Source organism: Etheostoma cragini, chromosome 20, assembly GCF_013103735.1.
Source record: "Etheostoma cragini isolate CJK2018 chromosome 20, CSU_Ecrag_1.0, whole genome shotgun sequence".
Lineage (NCBI taxonomy): Eukaryota > Metazoa > Chordata > Actinopteri > Perciformes > Percidae > Etheostoma > Etheostoma cragini.
In genome coordinates, this window is record NC_048426.1 from 17,623,965 (window position 1) to 17,641,134 (window position 17,170).

The following is a 17,170-nucleotide window of genomic DNA, read 5'->3' on the forward strand; positions in this document are numbered from 1 at the left end:
ATATGTGTATATATATATATATATATATATATATATATATATATATATACATGTGTACGGAACGTCTTGCAGGTAAATTGACTTTAATGTCATTACTTAATAGCGAAGTCTCACATACTAAGTGTACCAATAGACCAGTTCCTAAAATGTGTTGTGTAATCTGTTGTGTATGGATCAGTTCATCTAAAAACACAGCTGGCAGTTTGATAATACGTAAGCATCCTTGCAAAATCAAGTCTCTCTTCCTGTTTTTTTTCTGTCAATTCATAGAATTAGTAATAGTTAATTGAACAGAACCCTTTTCCAAAGAAAATTAACGTACACTTTCCATGTCAGGGTCCTGAAGCAGACACAATGGCCCACACAGCCCTGTTTTCCCTTTAAACCTCTGTTAAGCTGTTTGTAGATTGAGAGCCAAAATAGTAAAGACTTCAACTTTTCCGTTTATTTATTGAAGTAGAGTGAAATCATTGGCTGGGGACATTAAAAGGAACCCGTTCAAGGGCCCTTGGGGACTCCGCGGACCCCACTTTGGAAACCAGATACAAACCGGTGCGGGTCGAGTAGAATAGACTTCTGTTTCTTGGCATGGCCAAGTTGAAATAACGGAAAAGAAAAGCACATGCGCATTGACTTGAGCTCCATCGGAGGCGCCATTGCTTTACATCGCTGTAGTTCAAGTTTTCCTCCCCACACATGGAAAGTCAGTTATGCGGAGAAAATAAAAAGACTCCAAGCCCCAGCGACGGTCGCTGCTCCTTTTCTCGTCAAGCAGGGGGAGTAGACACCGCTGGAGGGAATAAAGATGCGCATGAATTTACAATCTGGAATAAAAGATAAGAGAAAATAAATGGACGGCTCGGTTAGTCTCAGCTCGCCTACATGTAAGACTAATGTCGGAATTTGTTATGTAAACTACGACGCGGCGCTCTCGCGTGTGACTTCCATCAAGTGCAGAATTTGAAACTTCAGACTCCGCTTTCCTCAGTTGATGGAGTTACAAAGTTTCTGTAGTAAACTCACAATGGAAAGACAAGCGCCCTTCGCTGACTGTGAAGGTAAAGTATCATTTCTGAAATATTTAAAGCGACGTTTAGTTGTAAACGGGCTTTTACGTGAGGAGTTATATCTAGTTTCAACTACAACAAGTCCTCTGGATGTGTACATTCAGGTCTTGTATAACTTGTTTTGCTGGCATTATCGAATCGAGTTGTCTTCTGCCTGCAAGCCAATCGAAAGTGGGAGGGGTGCAGATGTTAAGAAGCCTTGGTTCCAGATGTTTGTGGAGTTTGAACACTGTACATAGAAAAGATACGCGTTATCAACCTTTACGTGTCTTTTAGGCTGTTCTTCAATTGGTATGCGCACGTGCAGTGTTAGCATAGTTTTGTTAGTTGACCAAATGCCAAAAAACTCGATAGTAAAGTTCAAACTTATGATTTTATACATAAAGGGAAGCTGTGTCTCCTTTAGCACGGTCCATTTACAAAAAGGCATATGAGGTAGCTTAAAGCTAACCCTGGGAAGCAGTTACAACCAAGTCAATGCAAGGCAGCAACAAAACACAACACAAACTCTATCTAACAGTCTTGGAGAAGTACAAGTTGAAGTTTTCAGAAACAATAATAGCAAGGGGAAAAATATTGATAACGATTGTGTGGTCTTAATTTTGAAAACATTTTGATATTAGATGTTGGTGAAATCCTTTGTGAGTTGAGAAGGCAAATTGGCTGAAATATTTCTAAATTAATTCAACTAAAAAGTGTTACAATACAATGAAAAGTAGCACTTCATTCATACAGCTAGGCAGAATGAGAGTCTCTAATGAGCACCAGTCCTTTACTGACTCTACTTTATTCAGATAGGTGAATACTTTTTTCATTATTAAAAATAGCACTATGTGTGTTTGTCTGTGTGTGTATGTTTGCGGTGACAGGCTTCCTGTGGTCAGAATGGATTACTGACCTCAGTGAGGAGAAGGAGCGCCACTTCAGGATATGATGCACTTTGCAGTGAGAAGTCTGCGTATTGTTCACAGACTTTTTCTTCATCGCCTACCCATCAAGTGAATGAGTGTGTGTTCTGTGAACTCAGGTGAGCGGATCACCTATTACCCCTTTTAATTCATGAAAAACAATGTTACTTTATGAAATCATATATTGCTGACTTGCTACCAGTGATGAAGACCAACGATTTCACCGACCAAGAGTCAACTGTGTTTTTTTCTGTCAGCCCTCACTAAAGCCTCCACTATTCAGCATTCCACGTTGCCTTTGGAAGAAACCCAATGTCTGCCTCCTCTCCCCCATCCTTACCTCGAGCCTTCCTCCACTCTCTCCATCCGCACCACCCATCCTCGCCGTCCGCCCCGTCGCCAAGCCCACCCGGACTGCTGTACGCACGGCTGTCCAACGGCAGTCACAGCGTCCCCAGCCCTACTAACTCCCGCAGCTCTTTCCATGGGGTGTCCTTCCTGCTGCAGATTGGACTGACCAGAGAGACGGTGAACCTGGAGGCCAGTGACCTGTCGCTGTCTTCTGTTAAGGACCTGGTGTGCTCCATAGTGGACCAGAAGGTGAGCGACTTATCAAAGCACCCCCTTTCATATGAATCACACTCTGTTTTCTGTTAGAAAGGACATCTGTCATCAAACATTGTTTCTCCAAATGTCATCTGAAGTGAAAGGTTTTCCACATACACATGCAAACCGACTACAATTAGTGTGTTTTCAAACTTTAGCATGAATACCCAAGGCAGCGGACGACCAACATGATGCACCAACATGTGTTTTGCCATCTTCTACCATATTTGTTTAGTTTTTTTTCTTCTCCAAATCAGACATCTGGGCCTCGTGCCCCAAAATGAGTCAACACCGCAGAAGCATGCACACGGACAGCATGGCTGCTCCTCCAGTTACAGCACATAGTTTAGTAGTGCCAGTTATTTACGTTGTGGTATGATGTTACTGGAGTGTTGGACCTAATTTATTTTCTATGACACTGGTAATGTGTTGTAATGAGTGTATTCTCAGCATAAGAAGTGGCTTTCAATACAAGTATATGCTTCATCATTTGCCATGTCATATATTGCTTATGTGAGAATAGCTGAAGTGCAAATCAACGGCGCCAGCTTTAATTTGCCTCTTCTTGTTCATTTGTGCTGGAAGTGGTTAGGCTAGTCCTGATCACGGTTTTGTGAGTCTGTTTATAACGTGCAAAGTAAAGAATGAGGATAAAACATGACATTTTTCTTTCTAATTTGAAGTGGCCCCATGTAATAATAAGCATAATCTACCTCACCACAGATGTTGTGCCTTTTATATGAAGTGGTTTTGTCTGTCAGAAAAATATGTTTTGCACTAGTGCAAACACCCAAAAAAGTATTTCACAAAAAGTGGAGCGTAAAACTAGCAGTTCATTTTTAGAGTTAAAGTAAGTTATTGGAAATTAAAATTGAAAGTTGATAACATCTATTATGTATCTACTAAAATTATATTATTTCTAAACATATGTACAATCGGTGCTCTAAACCTCTGATTCAGTTATTGTATTATTTTGAGCCCATGCATGCATACTTCATAGATGTGTGGGATTAATGGTGTGCAAAGCCTGTTGGAGTAATGAAATGGCTCCTGTGTGCATCCACACAATTTTTTCTAACCTCTTGTGAATAATGATGATTACTCCCTTTGTGTCTGTAATTATCATCGACTGGATAAAAAGAGGGTGATTAAGAAAAAGCACTTTCATCAGCCACCAGGATCTGAACATTTAGGTCGGTCAGAGCTATATTTGTGTTTGAGATGATGATAATGGAAATAAGGAAACAAAGAACTAGCAAGACTTGTGTTGAACCACAAGTGGAAGATAGTGAAGGAGCTTTCTCTATTGAGCCTGTATTGAGTCCTTTGGGTCCACGTTGTCCAAGTTGACATTCCAGAGGAGCAGGGTAATGTTGTTGTTCTTTACGAGGTCTGCTGATTCTCACTAGCTAGTTATGAACAGTTCTGGTCGGCAGAGCAGAAAAGCTCATCACTGCGCAATGTGCGCATATTTTTATGGATCCTGTAACATATTGGCATAGTTGCAAGAATCTGTAACAGGAAAAGGGTGGGAAATATGATGCTTTGAACACAGCCCATAAAAGAAAATCAGTGCAGTGCATTATGTGTAAGTGGGTGCTGATAATGTGCCAAATTGAGAGCAGGATCACCTATTGGTGCATGGCATTTAAAGATGCCATGCACTCTAATCAAATATGACAGGAAACTATCTAATTTATGGCCATAGGAACTTTGAAAATAGGGCTGAATGATATTGTGTTTTAGTATCAACATTGCGACGTGCTTGATAGAAAAGTAAACTATCACCGTTTTCATTTTACACAATTATTACCGGCCGACCCTTCCCCTTTAAGACAGGTACCCGTGTTGGCAGCGTGTGTATGTGACGTTAGTCCGACGGGGTTACTGTTATGGGAAGTGAGGCTCTCCGTGTGTAGAAAAGTACTGTAGGCGGCAGCTGTCGCAGTGGTGCGTATAGTTTGTGACGGGTAGTCAGTGAAGCTACTGTCGTCAGTGTTTTATGTTCGCTGCAAATACAAACTAAATCACCTAATCAATGCAACATAATCCCAATGTCTCCCGGCCATTTTCCCCCACAGAAAGCTGCTACCAGCCAGGCTAAAGCTAATATAGTTAGCCTAAAGAAACAAGGGGTCCGTCCGTCCCAACTAACGATACGGTTTGGTGCCGCGACGCTGGAACCGTAACACTAATCTACTACAGAAGTCTGTGTCTGATCTAACGTCATTTACACTGATTTAATTGTTCTTGGATACACAGAGTTTGTTGCTGAGCGTGACGTGGAGGTCTGATCAATTTATCAAACAAACGAGCTGGCCCCGCTAGTTGAACACATCCTTAAATTTAGAGGAAGCAACATGCAGTCACTGTCATACACTTTAGCCTGGATTGATTATTATATGAATAAAATGGTGTCATGCTAGTCAACCAGCGTATTTCTACCTAATTTCCCTCTCCAAAACACTTCAGAAGAGTAACGTTAGTCACAGCGCTTACTTACTTTGGTGTTTGAAAAGCATTAAAGTACAACAAAGAATGTTTCACATCAGAAAAGATCCTTTTTCATTTTTCTTCTTCTATGTAGATGCACTCCCCTACAAAATCACCGTAGTAGTCGAGAATGATTTATTATTTCCAATTAGAGCTATTTATGTCATCTTTTTAAAATGACTTTTTCTTGTTTTCATATCAATGTCAGATTTTTCCAATATCTTGCAGGCCTATTTCAAAATGTTCTGGTATATACAATTAACAACTGAACATACTGTACATCCTTTTCATTATAATAGGCTGTCATCCCCACATAACATTTCCAGCCAGTTCATCCACATATCTTCTATTAAACACTGCCAAATGCAGTGTACTGCCTCAACTATTTCATGAAATCCAGCCACATGGCTTTGATATCAATGGAAAATATGACTGTTGGCCTTCTGCGCTCTCCAGTCCATCCCGGCCTCACTTCTTGTTCTAAAATATGCATGACAATGGTGAGCCTTTTAACAAAGTCCGCTCATCCTGGCCAAGTTTTCCAGCTGAGGCTCTCTGACCCGGGCTTAGTTGTTGACAGTGTTCCCAGGATGTTTCCAATCAGTAGAAGCTCAGGTGTCTGTGTGCAGAGGCAACACAGGAAAACACCTTAGACTTCATGTGGTAATATCTGCATTGAGATAGAGCAGTGACTGTAAAAAGAGATAAGTCTGGATGGAGGTGTATTCCCCCCTTTGTGCTGCTGTTTCTTCCGCTGAGAGCTGGCCTGCTTCACACAGTGACTCATCACTCAGCCATGCAGCAAACAGGGATTCTTATCCCGACTGAAATCTGTCTATTCAGTGTCGGGTTTTTCTGCTGTGTTGGCTGTTATGAACTTTTACAGTGGAATTTAGTTGTATGTAAACCATGATCATGTTGGTATCTTGCTAGATTTCAACCTTGTGGCTGAGTAGGTTGTCCATCCTTTTGCTGATTATGTGGGTCTCTGTGCCAGCAAGGCAAGAACAGCAACCTAGATGCACCTTTCATGGCATCCCAGTTTGCATTCAGGCATGCTGGTAGATGTAGTTCCTCCAGTGTGTCCTGGGCCCCAATACACAGTACCTACTCTGTGAAGCAGAGAGCTGCTGGGCTACACACATACAGTACTTAGTTACTGAAGTAACGTCAATGTAACTTGTAACGTAATAAATATGCCATGCAATCACTGTGTTTATACTACAGTTTTTCTTCAACTTCCTGAATGTCTTCACGCTTGACAATCTCCACTGGCATCAGAAATTTAGAAGAAAACACAAAGAGCTCATGCTGACCAATCACAGTTACTGCGGTCCAAAGCTGCAGCCCCATGACGTGTAGTGAGGTTGAAGTGAAATGAGGTGAATGTCATTTACGTGGTAATGTTGTAGGCCCTTAACACATTAGTAGGTATCCAGCTTAACATTCATACTTTTTATTGCAGACTGTAGGCCCAGCAATTCTACAAAGAAACCTCATTTAGGCTGCTTGTAACTGCCATCTCATTCTTTCATAATGTTATCAAAGCTTGTGACCATAGCTTAAGGACAGACAGTTGAAGTGAGTGCTTTACGGGGTTGCATGGTTGTTGTTGTTGTTGGCACATTTGTTGCACAGTGTTCTTTTTAGTATTCCTCCTTGGAGCCTGGTCCTTCACTGGCTTGCCAAAGTAGAATGTGAAGATGTGTAAGGTATTTTGATGTATAGACGGCAGCATCATGACAAACTAGCTCATGTCCAATTTTCAATAGGCCTTTGTATTAATGACTTTACAAACTATAAAGACAAGCCTGTATACCATAGCAGATGCAGTCAGACAGCTGTAAAATGTTCAGATGTTTGCATACGCTGTCTTTTACTGTATCAAATGTGTAATGGCTTCAATGTTGACATTTCATATCTTTCCTGAACACTTTAGTTTTGAACCAGTGTCAATGTTTGACAGGGAGTCATGCAGCCTGTTATAATAGCTATGTATTATATAGATTTTGTACGGTGCATGCGCCTTCCTGCTAAGGACTCAACCACATGACTTGGCCAGCGTCCATAGAGTAGATTTGCGTTCTCTCTGTGCTGATCTGAAGTTGGTTTTGATAGTAGTGGTTTGGACCTAATTCACAAACTTTAGTGATTAAGGTCAACCTTAGTCCAGGGCAACCTGATCTTGGTAGCTTCAGTGTGAGTCATTTGGAGCAGCTATTGCGGTCACTGCTCCTGCAATCTACCGAATACTTTAAAACATGATCTGTCTAGTGTCACCACTTGGCACAATGGTATCAACTCGAGGCCAGGCTCCTTAAGGACTGTGAGAAAGGATCAAGGGAGCCAGCCAATGGGTGGTGGAGACCCTCCCAGTCGGGTATCCATCTAACCCACGACAGCGCATTGACAACCCCCTGTGGCTACATGCAACTCCAAGAGGGGACAGGCTTGTTTCATTGGTCAGGTCCGGACTTCTCTGTCTGGTTTTGGGGCTTGATGAATGGCGCGAGATAAACATCCATAGCTTCCACTTGTTGAGCGCTTCCTGTTTGGTGTCGCCCAAGTTCTCTCGTGCAGCCAACAAGGGAGCAGTGGCGGGACAAAAGTTCATGACTCCCTGAGAATGACTCTCAGTTAGCCAGCTGGTGTGCCTGGACAGCCAGCCAGCTACAGAACATTCCTCTTCACCCAGGCATTTTTGGAGGATGATGTGATGTTGCTTGGAATGGCTGGGATTAGACTGCTAGGAAACTGAAATAGTTGAAGCTAAACACTTGCTCTGGATGTACTGAACATCTGACAAGTTTTAATGGATGCTGTAATGGCAATTGCGCAATCAGCAGAGTTTCGTTTTCAGTCTTTATGGGTCTGTTTTTAATATCCTTCCAATACACAGTGTAGATGCCTTTTGGTACATGTTGGTAGAAAACATGTTTTATATAAATTTACAGCGTAGCTTGGCATAAGTTAAAGGTTTTTCTTGCTATCAAAAAGGGATGATAAAGCTAAGCAGGATACAGGAAATTTGAAGTTATTTTGGCATAGGTAATGGAAAAAGAAACATTAAACCTTCGCCTCAAATGTTACTGTTATGAATACGTTTTACTTTTAGCGCTTGTCCTTAGGATGTTTCTGCAATTTTGAGCTGGAAATGCAGTGAAAGGCAGCGGCCTCAGCCACATGTTTTCCTGCTGGTTTTGTCAGTGCTGTAACTCGCATTCTCTGGTTGAGGGCTGTACAGCTGCCTCTGTAATTAGCGAGACAAAGGCCTTTTTGAGTCAGAAACAGGCTACGTTGGACAAAGTAGAGTAAAATAGCAGAGTTTTATAAAAACATAAGGGTTTGCATAGTTCTAGACCTTTGAGCAATATCACTCGCTTGAAACAACGTAACACTTGGCATAGAAAAAAAGATTGGCTCAACATTCCTTCTTCAAGATTAATTTAATTGAGTTGCAACAGTAGAGACAGCTTTATTGGACTGCATTTGTACATTCATGAAGGTGTTGTATCTGCATCTAGGTGCCGTTAACTGTGTTTAGAAGATTTAGCTTTGGTGATTAAGCTTTTGAATAAAGAATCAAAAATAACTGTAATCTCATCAGTCCTTTCACCTAAAATGTGTTTGTGATGTTGTTGTCCGTCATAAACATCAACCTTGTGTGGGTATCTATAATCATAAGATAAGCAAATGAGAAGAGAAAATCGCAAGGAAGAAGGGTGCAAATGGAAAATGGAGAGACTGCAGTTACGTCGACCAAATCTAACTGAAACACGCGGGAAATAAATCACCATCATCTCCCTCCCTCCCTTTGACAGTCTACTGTAAGCTCACATTTGTAAGCTCCTATGGAGCTGGCAGCCATATTTCTCCCCAGAGGACGTCCCAACAGCACAGGGCTTTCTGTGTGATATACATGAGGCCAGACGTTTCCTGGAAAGCACATTCAGCTCCTTCTAAAAAAAAATATAGGTCACCATTAAGTCAAAATATTCACTGTTAGTATTGGTTCTTGGTTATTTCCTTAGCCTTTTTCCAACTTTGATGGTTTTCAGTGTTCATTACCAGGCTTTGTGATGTATTCCAAAGCCACAGAGTTGACTAAATTGATATCACAATTGGGATTGCTGACAAAAAATAAAAGTTCCTGTACAACTCAAAAGCCTACTTGCACAAGGAATCTATCAATTTCCCAAGTCTTGGAGTAATTTGTGGAAAAGGGGGAGAGAGAGAAGAAAAGGGGGAAAAAAAATTCTCTGAAGTTAAGTGAACTAAGTAATTTCTACCATCTGTAGTGCACATTTCTGCCGCCTTGCTCTACTCTAAATGTGAAGTGGCAAGGCAGAACACAGGGCCCGGCCACAAGAGTTAGAGAGAATGACAGAGTGGAGAAGAGGGGTCCTCTCCAGGGACAGGGGGACAGCCCTATTGGCAGGCGTTGCATGGGGCACAGCGGGGGTTGCGGCCACCTCACGGCTGATGTGTTGCCGTTGCAGTCTGCGCCAGAACAATCAATAGAAGGCTGCTCCTGCCACCAAGCGTGGCTTTGCTTTGGATTTTCTACCCAAATGCCCTTTACCATACTTGACTTTTGCCAGTGGTGGGAGATAATCTTGAATCACTCCAATCTCTGTTAATGCTGGCTGAATGGGCTTTGATTGTGATTATATTGAAGTGGTAGGCAGCAGTAACGTTAAACCATTTAATATACTGGAATCCTGGTGACTTTGTCCTTGAAGCCAACCACATGTGGTGATTTAGGACCACCTCCTGAGAGACTCCATTCATAAATTTGTAACCGTAGCATAACACAGTTCGCTGAAAGAGGATATCTCATTTCCCTTATTAATTTACTCATTAACGGCTCGAGTTTCTCCTCTCCTTAGACTGGAGTTCCTCCTTCACTGCACTCGCTGACAACCTCAGCACACTTAGAGGAATCCAACCATGACAAATGCTGAAGAGGAGGGGCCGATTGTCATGCACCCTGCCCTTTTCAAGATATTAACCCTCGCTTATTTGCCCTGGTTAATCGCTAATGTCACTGTTCAGAACTGAAGAACTTAAAAGGCTTGTACCAACAGATGTTATACTCATGAACTTAGCAGATGTTTAAACATGCCCAAAATGTTTCCAGTGTCCTGCAATGAAGACCACATGGTGTCTGTTGTAGCTACACAGTCACATCAGCGTGGCATTATTGATCCCTGCAGTAGGAGCGCGTTGAAGAATGTCTTATTATGTGTTGTTTTCTCAGCACTGTTTGCCTTTCCTGTCTTTCAGCGTAGTGAGTGATTGCTCAAACTGATAGGAAGGTGGCAGGGGAACTGCAATTACACGTTGATAGAAAGAGAATACAACAAGAAACCTACTGTGTTATGAAGGAAATATGTCTTTGCCACAGGCTAAATGCAAAGAAAAGCAGTTGTATTACAATTGCACTTTTGTTTGATTGGTTTGTTTGAACATTTTTAAAACCAAGGGGAAACCGTCAGCCACTCAGCATGACTCCTTTTGCCACTGCGTCTATTTCTCCAGCCCTACTCGCTGTTCGGTTAGTTCCCCTCAGAGCCGCTCCCTGTTTCTATATTCTCTCTGCTCAAGCTCTCCAATCTGCTGTGGTCGGTCGAGCAGCACAGCCTGTTCAGTCTGTGTGCCTGTGTTCAAATGGCTTTTCTCTACACTGCACTTGCCATTATTCTTGTCTGTGTGCCTAAATGCTCAGAGAAATTGCCTTTTTGGTGTCTATATTTTAAGGAAGATGACAGCTTGAGTGTTGGAATTTGGCTCCACTGAGTCTTTGGTATAGTTTTAATGTTAATGTAATTCTTTTACGTAGGTACAATTGTATTCCTGTGAAAACACTAATTCGACAAAAGAACGTCTGTAAAAGCCAATCTTCATTATTAGTCCAAAAAAAGAGAGAAAACCTCAAGCAGTTAGTGCCTGCCCACTTTCTATAACATCGAACCCACAGCAATTATTAATGTTTCTGTTGAGCAACAGCAGCATGTTCCTGCATCCTGCTATTACCGCTCACCTTTTGACCTCCTACTCTGCAAGAACAAGAGAAAGTGCAGTCGTCATCAATCTCACATAAATTCCTTCCAGGTTCACCTGTTTATTTGCCCTTTGTGGAGGTGAATCTGGCGGCTGTCCCCTGCTACTCCAGGCCAGAGAGGGGAGATGGAGTGTGTACTGCAGTATATCTGTGAGGCGGAGGCGGTGGCGGAGGATCGCAGCGGGGCTATAACTCTTCTGCAGTGTGCGGGGGCCTGGCCAAGCATGTCTTAGATCACACTGCTCTCTTCCTGAGAGGCCTTAGATCCTGTGACTCAGGCTTCCTCTTCTCTGCTTCGCCTCTGGACACTGTAAATGCATGCAATACACACATACACACACACACACACACATATACAAAGAGTATATGGTGAAAAGAGTTGAGACCGTTTCTGTCATGCATGTAGAAAGAAATGGTGCTATAAGGTCAAACTCCACCTGGCTCTCATTCTCTCATTGGGGATACAGTGGCTAGCAACCAAACACTGACCTCATCATCATTATCTCTCCACTCCACTTCAGTGCTTTTGTACTTGAGGCCAATTTACCACAGAAGACTATTGTTTCTCTGGATTCAAATAATCAAAAGCCTGGTGATATAAGTGCGGGATTTTCTTTGGAAAGCAACGTTTCGTAAAACCAGGATAGGGATTTGGCTGGAAACCATCAGCCACTGTGGTTGATGTAAATTGGGTAAGTGGTATAGCTTTGTTAGTGTCTCCTGATGATTTAGAGAGGTCTAGTATGACAGGTGTAGAGTCTCATACTACGCTGTGGTCTGGACAAGGCCCTGGGCCTAAGCTCAGTGGTTAAGAGTTGTGATTCTACCTTGTCTGCACCAGAAATGGATATACACACATACGCTAACATACTCAGTTCTCAGTTTACAGTAAGAAGGAAACCAGCAGTGAATTAATTGCATTTGAACACTTGCATATGGAACTTTTTCAAACCCCTGCGTTTCTCTTCCTAGCAGTCAGCTATGCCTCAGCCAGGCTGCAGTGTTCACACTTCTCCTAAACATGCAGGGAAAAGTGTAAAGGTGACAAGTTGCCTAGGGCTCTGAGCTATTGGTCAAACAATAAGTTGCTGCGTCATGTTAGTACAATCCAGCTGCATTAAGTGGGGAGAAGTTACAGCTGAGCGATGGTGAATATTTTCAATTTGGTGTGTGTTATAGTTGTGAAAGTGCATCACCACGGTGTAATGCACATTGAAATTGACTGTGCAGATGTATTTAAAGTAAAGCTTTATTCCAGGCTTGGCTGAAACTTTAAGAAAGCATCAGATGTCACTGGATCTGTCGCTGCTGTGTTCCAAATGACACAGCCTCATACAGTAAAAAGCTATGAATGAACCATGAGCCATAATCTGCCACACGGAAGGAAATAAGTTAGTCAGCTTGTACAGTGAGAAAGTCACAGCTTTTCTTACCGCTCTCCCACCAAATGAGTTTCCTTTCCGCTGCATGTGGCTACTTCAGTTGGTCACACTTAGTAGAGTCTTCCTTTTTTCAGCGGAAAACATGCTGACTTGACTTCAAGAACACATGGTATGAATGTGTGTATGTTATGTAGACTGATGAGATGAGTTTGTTTGATCTGATCCTGCAAGTGCACAAAGATGCCTGCCTGAATATAAACCATATGGTGGTAGTGCGACCCCCCCCTGCTCTTTCTGCCTCCAGCTGTAGTGTGTTTTTCTTGGCATGTGCCTGCAAACAGAGAAGCAAATTTATCTAATGTACCATTGAAATGAAGTCGTTCTTTTCATGCACTGGCTGCAGAGCAGAAATGAAAACGCATTACATGCAGGTGCTTGAGTTATTTGTGGTCAGTAGATCTAACAGATATTGTAACAACCTGCACAATTATTTAAAATGTGTTGCTAAGCTAATAGAACAGTGGGTGGTGTGGTAGGTGCTGTCACATGGCATCACAAAGCTCTCTGATTTTAGTAAACGTTTCACCCGTTACAACTGAGTGAAGCCCTGAAATTCTTCAAGAATGAGCTCATTCAAATTGAAGCTTGACCAAGAAATCGGCCGACTTAATGTAAGAAGTTGAAGTACATAAATTGCAAATAATTTTTGGAGATCATTTAGAAATAGTGTCTTTATCACAAAGTTTATCTTCCAGAAAGAATTAACAGGAATTCTTCATATGTAAAGTGTCCCATGTATTACATAACATGCTCCCAACTGTAGCTCCTTATTAAAAAAGAAGATTGGCTAATGTATTGTTATCACATATTTTTAAAATATAAATATTAGTTTCGGTTTGGCGCTAACAAAAATGTACTAGGTCTGGAACACATGTTAAAGGATTAGTCCAACATTTTGGAAATTTGCTTATTAGTTTTATTTCTGAGACCACATACTGAAGTTTTTGCCTCCTTCCTTGTACTCATGGTGTGTTTTGCATTCTTATACATTTCTCTTGCATGTTTTACTTTAAACAGCCATTGTTATTTTTTGCTTCAGATGTGGAATTGATACTTATTAGCAATTGTTTTTCATCTCTAAAGAGCACAGGTCAAGGGGCAATGTCTTTGGTTGTTCTTGCGTGCTTGTGGTAACACTTCAACACTCAGTGTAACATTTTCTACTCACAGCTGTCAGTTCATCAGGCTTGGAACTAGTATAAATAAACAAAGGGACAGTGAGGACATTTGCACCATTATATATAGTAAATTAGTTAAAAATCTTAATGTGGAACAAGACAGTGGAAAACCTGTGTTTCCAGTGCGCCTTTTTTTGACGCCTCGCTCCAAATGACAAATGACATACTGTATGTTCATGCCCGCTTTTAGTCATTTTTATAATTCGCTGCGCATGTGTTTCTCATACCATGCTGTGTGGAAAAACCCTTGATTGGTATTACATTAATGATATGTAATGAAAACGAATACAATTCCACTGTTGACTTTAATAAATTAACACAGTTTTCCACACTTTGTTTGATGTGACTTGAACAAAGTAATTGCACAGCTTTCCCCCGAGGTTTGCGTGAGCACATAATTGGATTTTCCAATGCAATCGTTAGACGACTTATTGAAGTATATTTTCCTCTGTTGTGGGCATTAAGATACACCTCAAAGTCAAACAATGGTTTCCCCATTGTTTTGACATCAAAACTGTTTTCCTATTTGTGAAGCCCTCGCTATGGCTCAGTGGAACTTTCATGACTTACTGTGGAGCATTCAGCATATGGTGTCTATTAAATCTGCTGTACATTAAAACTCATCAGGTAATGCCTGGAGATATTTACAGAGTTTGAATGTTCCTTTCTTAGTTTTCTCCTTTTAAGGTCTTCTTAAGGGATTCTCTTTAAGAAATCTCTCTGTTCCAGAGTGAGACAAGTTCAACATCTTGTGGCTTCTGGTGGAGGAGCTCTGGGGCAGTATGCTCTGTGTCGTGGTACTATTAGATAATTGCAGGGTTATCGGCCAATGGACTTATTTATCTGGTGGTATAAAACCCCACCTAGTATCATACTGATCTTGTGACAGTGTGTATCTTGCCACCTCAAGCAAAATGAACAACAGCCGTATACCTCCTGACTCTGGTTAAATGTTTCACATGAACTAGACCTTGATGAAAATCTTAAGCTTTTGTCCTCTGCAGAGAGGTCAGATAATCCTCTACTGTTAATACCAATACAGGACAGGGGTGGGCAAAAATAGATTCTTAGATGATTTTCTTTAGAATGCTCAATTCTGATAAGTTAAAAATCGAAGAGAATGGGATAATGGAAACTTAGAGTTTAGCCAAAGGAAAAAATATAGATTTGTGTATATACACATATAATATAATAAGACATGCATACAATAATTGGCAAAACACACAATGGCTGTTCATATACTTTATCACATTACATCTGACCACCTCATGTTTCATGCTCTAAGAAGATTACTGTGAGAGAATGTGACTTTCACAAGCATGTTAAAGGCTTAATCATGGAATGAGCACAAAATAAAATCCTCAGTAGACAAATAAAATCCATTACAACTTTTGTGACCAATACTGTATGTGTCAAAATCTAACAATCTCAGATCTATATACATATTTTTTAAATCTTGCATGGAAATGTATTTAAAAAATTGTTGCATCGATGATCTGTTTAGAATTGAATCGTTGGCGTCTGAATTGAAGTGGGGGGTGCCCAGAGATTCCCACCCCTAATATAGGATGAGTACCTTCATTCCCTTTTGTACATTCCTACCTGGGAGCTGACTAGTACAACAACAGTCTTCAGCCTGGATACAGGGCCACCTCAGAAGTAGTTGTGTTTGAGTAAGAGTCTTCACTTTCAACACAGTTTCCAAGGTGGAAAGAAAAAACCCTGTCTGATGGTATCCATCATCTCTTGTATTTTTAGTTTTAATTTTTCCAGGTGCACTGTCCCACTGAAATGCCAAAACAAAAGTAATATGCATGAAATCTCCTACACTGGGTAAAGCAGTGTTGTTTGTTGTTCAGCAATGTGAGTTTTGTCTGAAAAATGAGATTTGACAAGTTTGATAAAATTTGTTGTTAGTTTTACTAATGTAAATGTAATGCTTTGAATTATGACAGTTTACTTAGTTGTGCTCTTTTCTAAACTGATGGTCGAGTGTTCCAGAGTCCATTATCACTCCATCTTAAGTCAGTTTGCTTTAGTGAGAGGTTTATGACTTATCCATGACATAAAGATATTCTTCCTTGTGACAAATGCAAATCATAATCTGCCAAAACTTGCACCAGCAGTTGAAAAAAACACACCAAATATTTTTACCATATCTTGCAAAATATCCATGCCCGGATTGCAGGACAGGGCCTGACACAATGAGAGCATTTGTTTTTTACTGTTATATGACATATTAGACCAAATGATTTACAGGCTAATCGGGAAAAAAACATATCGTTAGTTGCAGTTCTGCATCAGTGTGGACATGACCTACAGCTAGCTGTTGTTATGATTATGAATAGCATTGTTTAGCTACACATTAGGGCTGAACAATTTAGGAAAACAAATCAAATTGCAATTTATCTACCAGATATTGCAATTATGATTCGATTTGCGATTCTTTAAAAAAAGTGTAGCAAAATTTCAATATTTACTGTGTTACAGATAAAACTCCTTATTCCTATGTAAGGCAGAGAACATATGAAGTGCCAGCAATAAGTGTATTTCTTTTAATAAGCATGGAATAATCTGCGATATTTAACAGTATACCACCAAGCATCTTATGCAGGAACAGTACATATAATAATAAAAGCAGAATAATTTTTTTTAAACCAAATGTTACACCAAACATTCAAGAAAATATTTCACGTTCAATCAATTGCAGTCTTCACAATGAGCTAATCACGTTTTTTTCAATTTGCGATTTTGACCATTTTTGGAATCGTTCAGCCCTACTACACATGTACAGTGCGTAAAACCCTTTAGTTTATGCAGACGGATCTGAAGAAGGACACTTCACTGTAACTGTCCTCCACATCAGTCTGGCCTGCTGCCAGAATAATAAAGGTGTAAGGCAGCCTGAGGTCAAGCAGCATACTTTTCCTTACTGTAATCACATGGCCATCTGTCAGAGCCTGTGCATTCTGCACTCAACACTGCTTCCCTTTTGTAACCCACCTCAGGCACACATGCACCGAAACACAGCTGTCTAACCGTGTAATCATGGGAAAACTATTCTATTTTGACAAAAGCTTTTATTGTCCTATGACTGAGTGCCTTGACACATTGGCTTTGTGTTATTCTAATGTGAAAGCGAAGAAATTCATCAAAACATTTGACATAAGCCACAGCTATTTTTTTTCTTCAAACTATAATGTCACATTGTACAGGATTTATGACATATGAGTCATTTCCCTAATTTATCATTTTTGAGCTTAACAATGCAACTGATTGCAGGACTAGCTATGCATGAGAACGCATCAATATTCCTCAATGCCAAATGGCACACTTGGTTATTCAAACCAGATCATTTCATCATGGCCCTCAATGAATTAGTACCATATTTCAGATCTGTCCTGCTCCCTGC

At 40.8% G+C, this 17,170-nt stretch overlaps 1 protein-coding gene across 2 annotated transcripts in view; it reads left to right on the forward strand.

The window, feature by feature from the left end:
- Window positions 1-628: 628 nt before the first annotated feature.
- prkd3 (protein kinase D3) overlaps window positions 629-17,170 on the forward strand; it is a 39,360-nt gene continuing 22,818 nt past the window's right edge. The window contains exons 1-2 of one of the 2 annotated variants that reach the window (XM_034858125.1): window positions 629-1,058; window positions 1,937-2,575. In XM_034858125.1, coding sequence (XP_034714016.1) covers window positions 2,288-2,575 — 288 coding nt within the window. In that variant the 5' untranslated portion in view covers window positions 629-1,058; window positions 1,937-2,287. The remainder of the gene's footprint in view (window positions 1,059-1,936; window positions 2,576-17,170) is intronic. The other variant, XM_034858124.1, reaches the window with a different exon arrangement.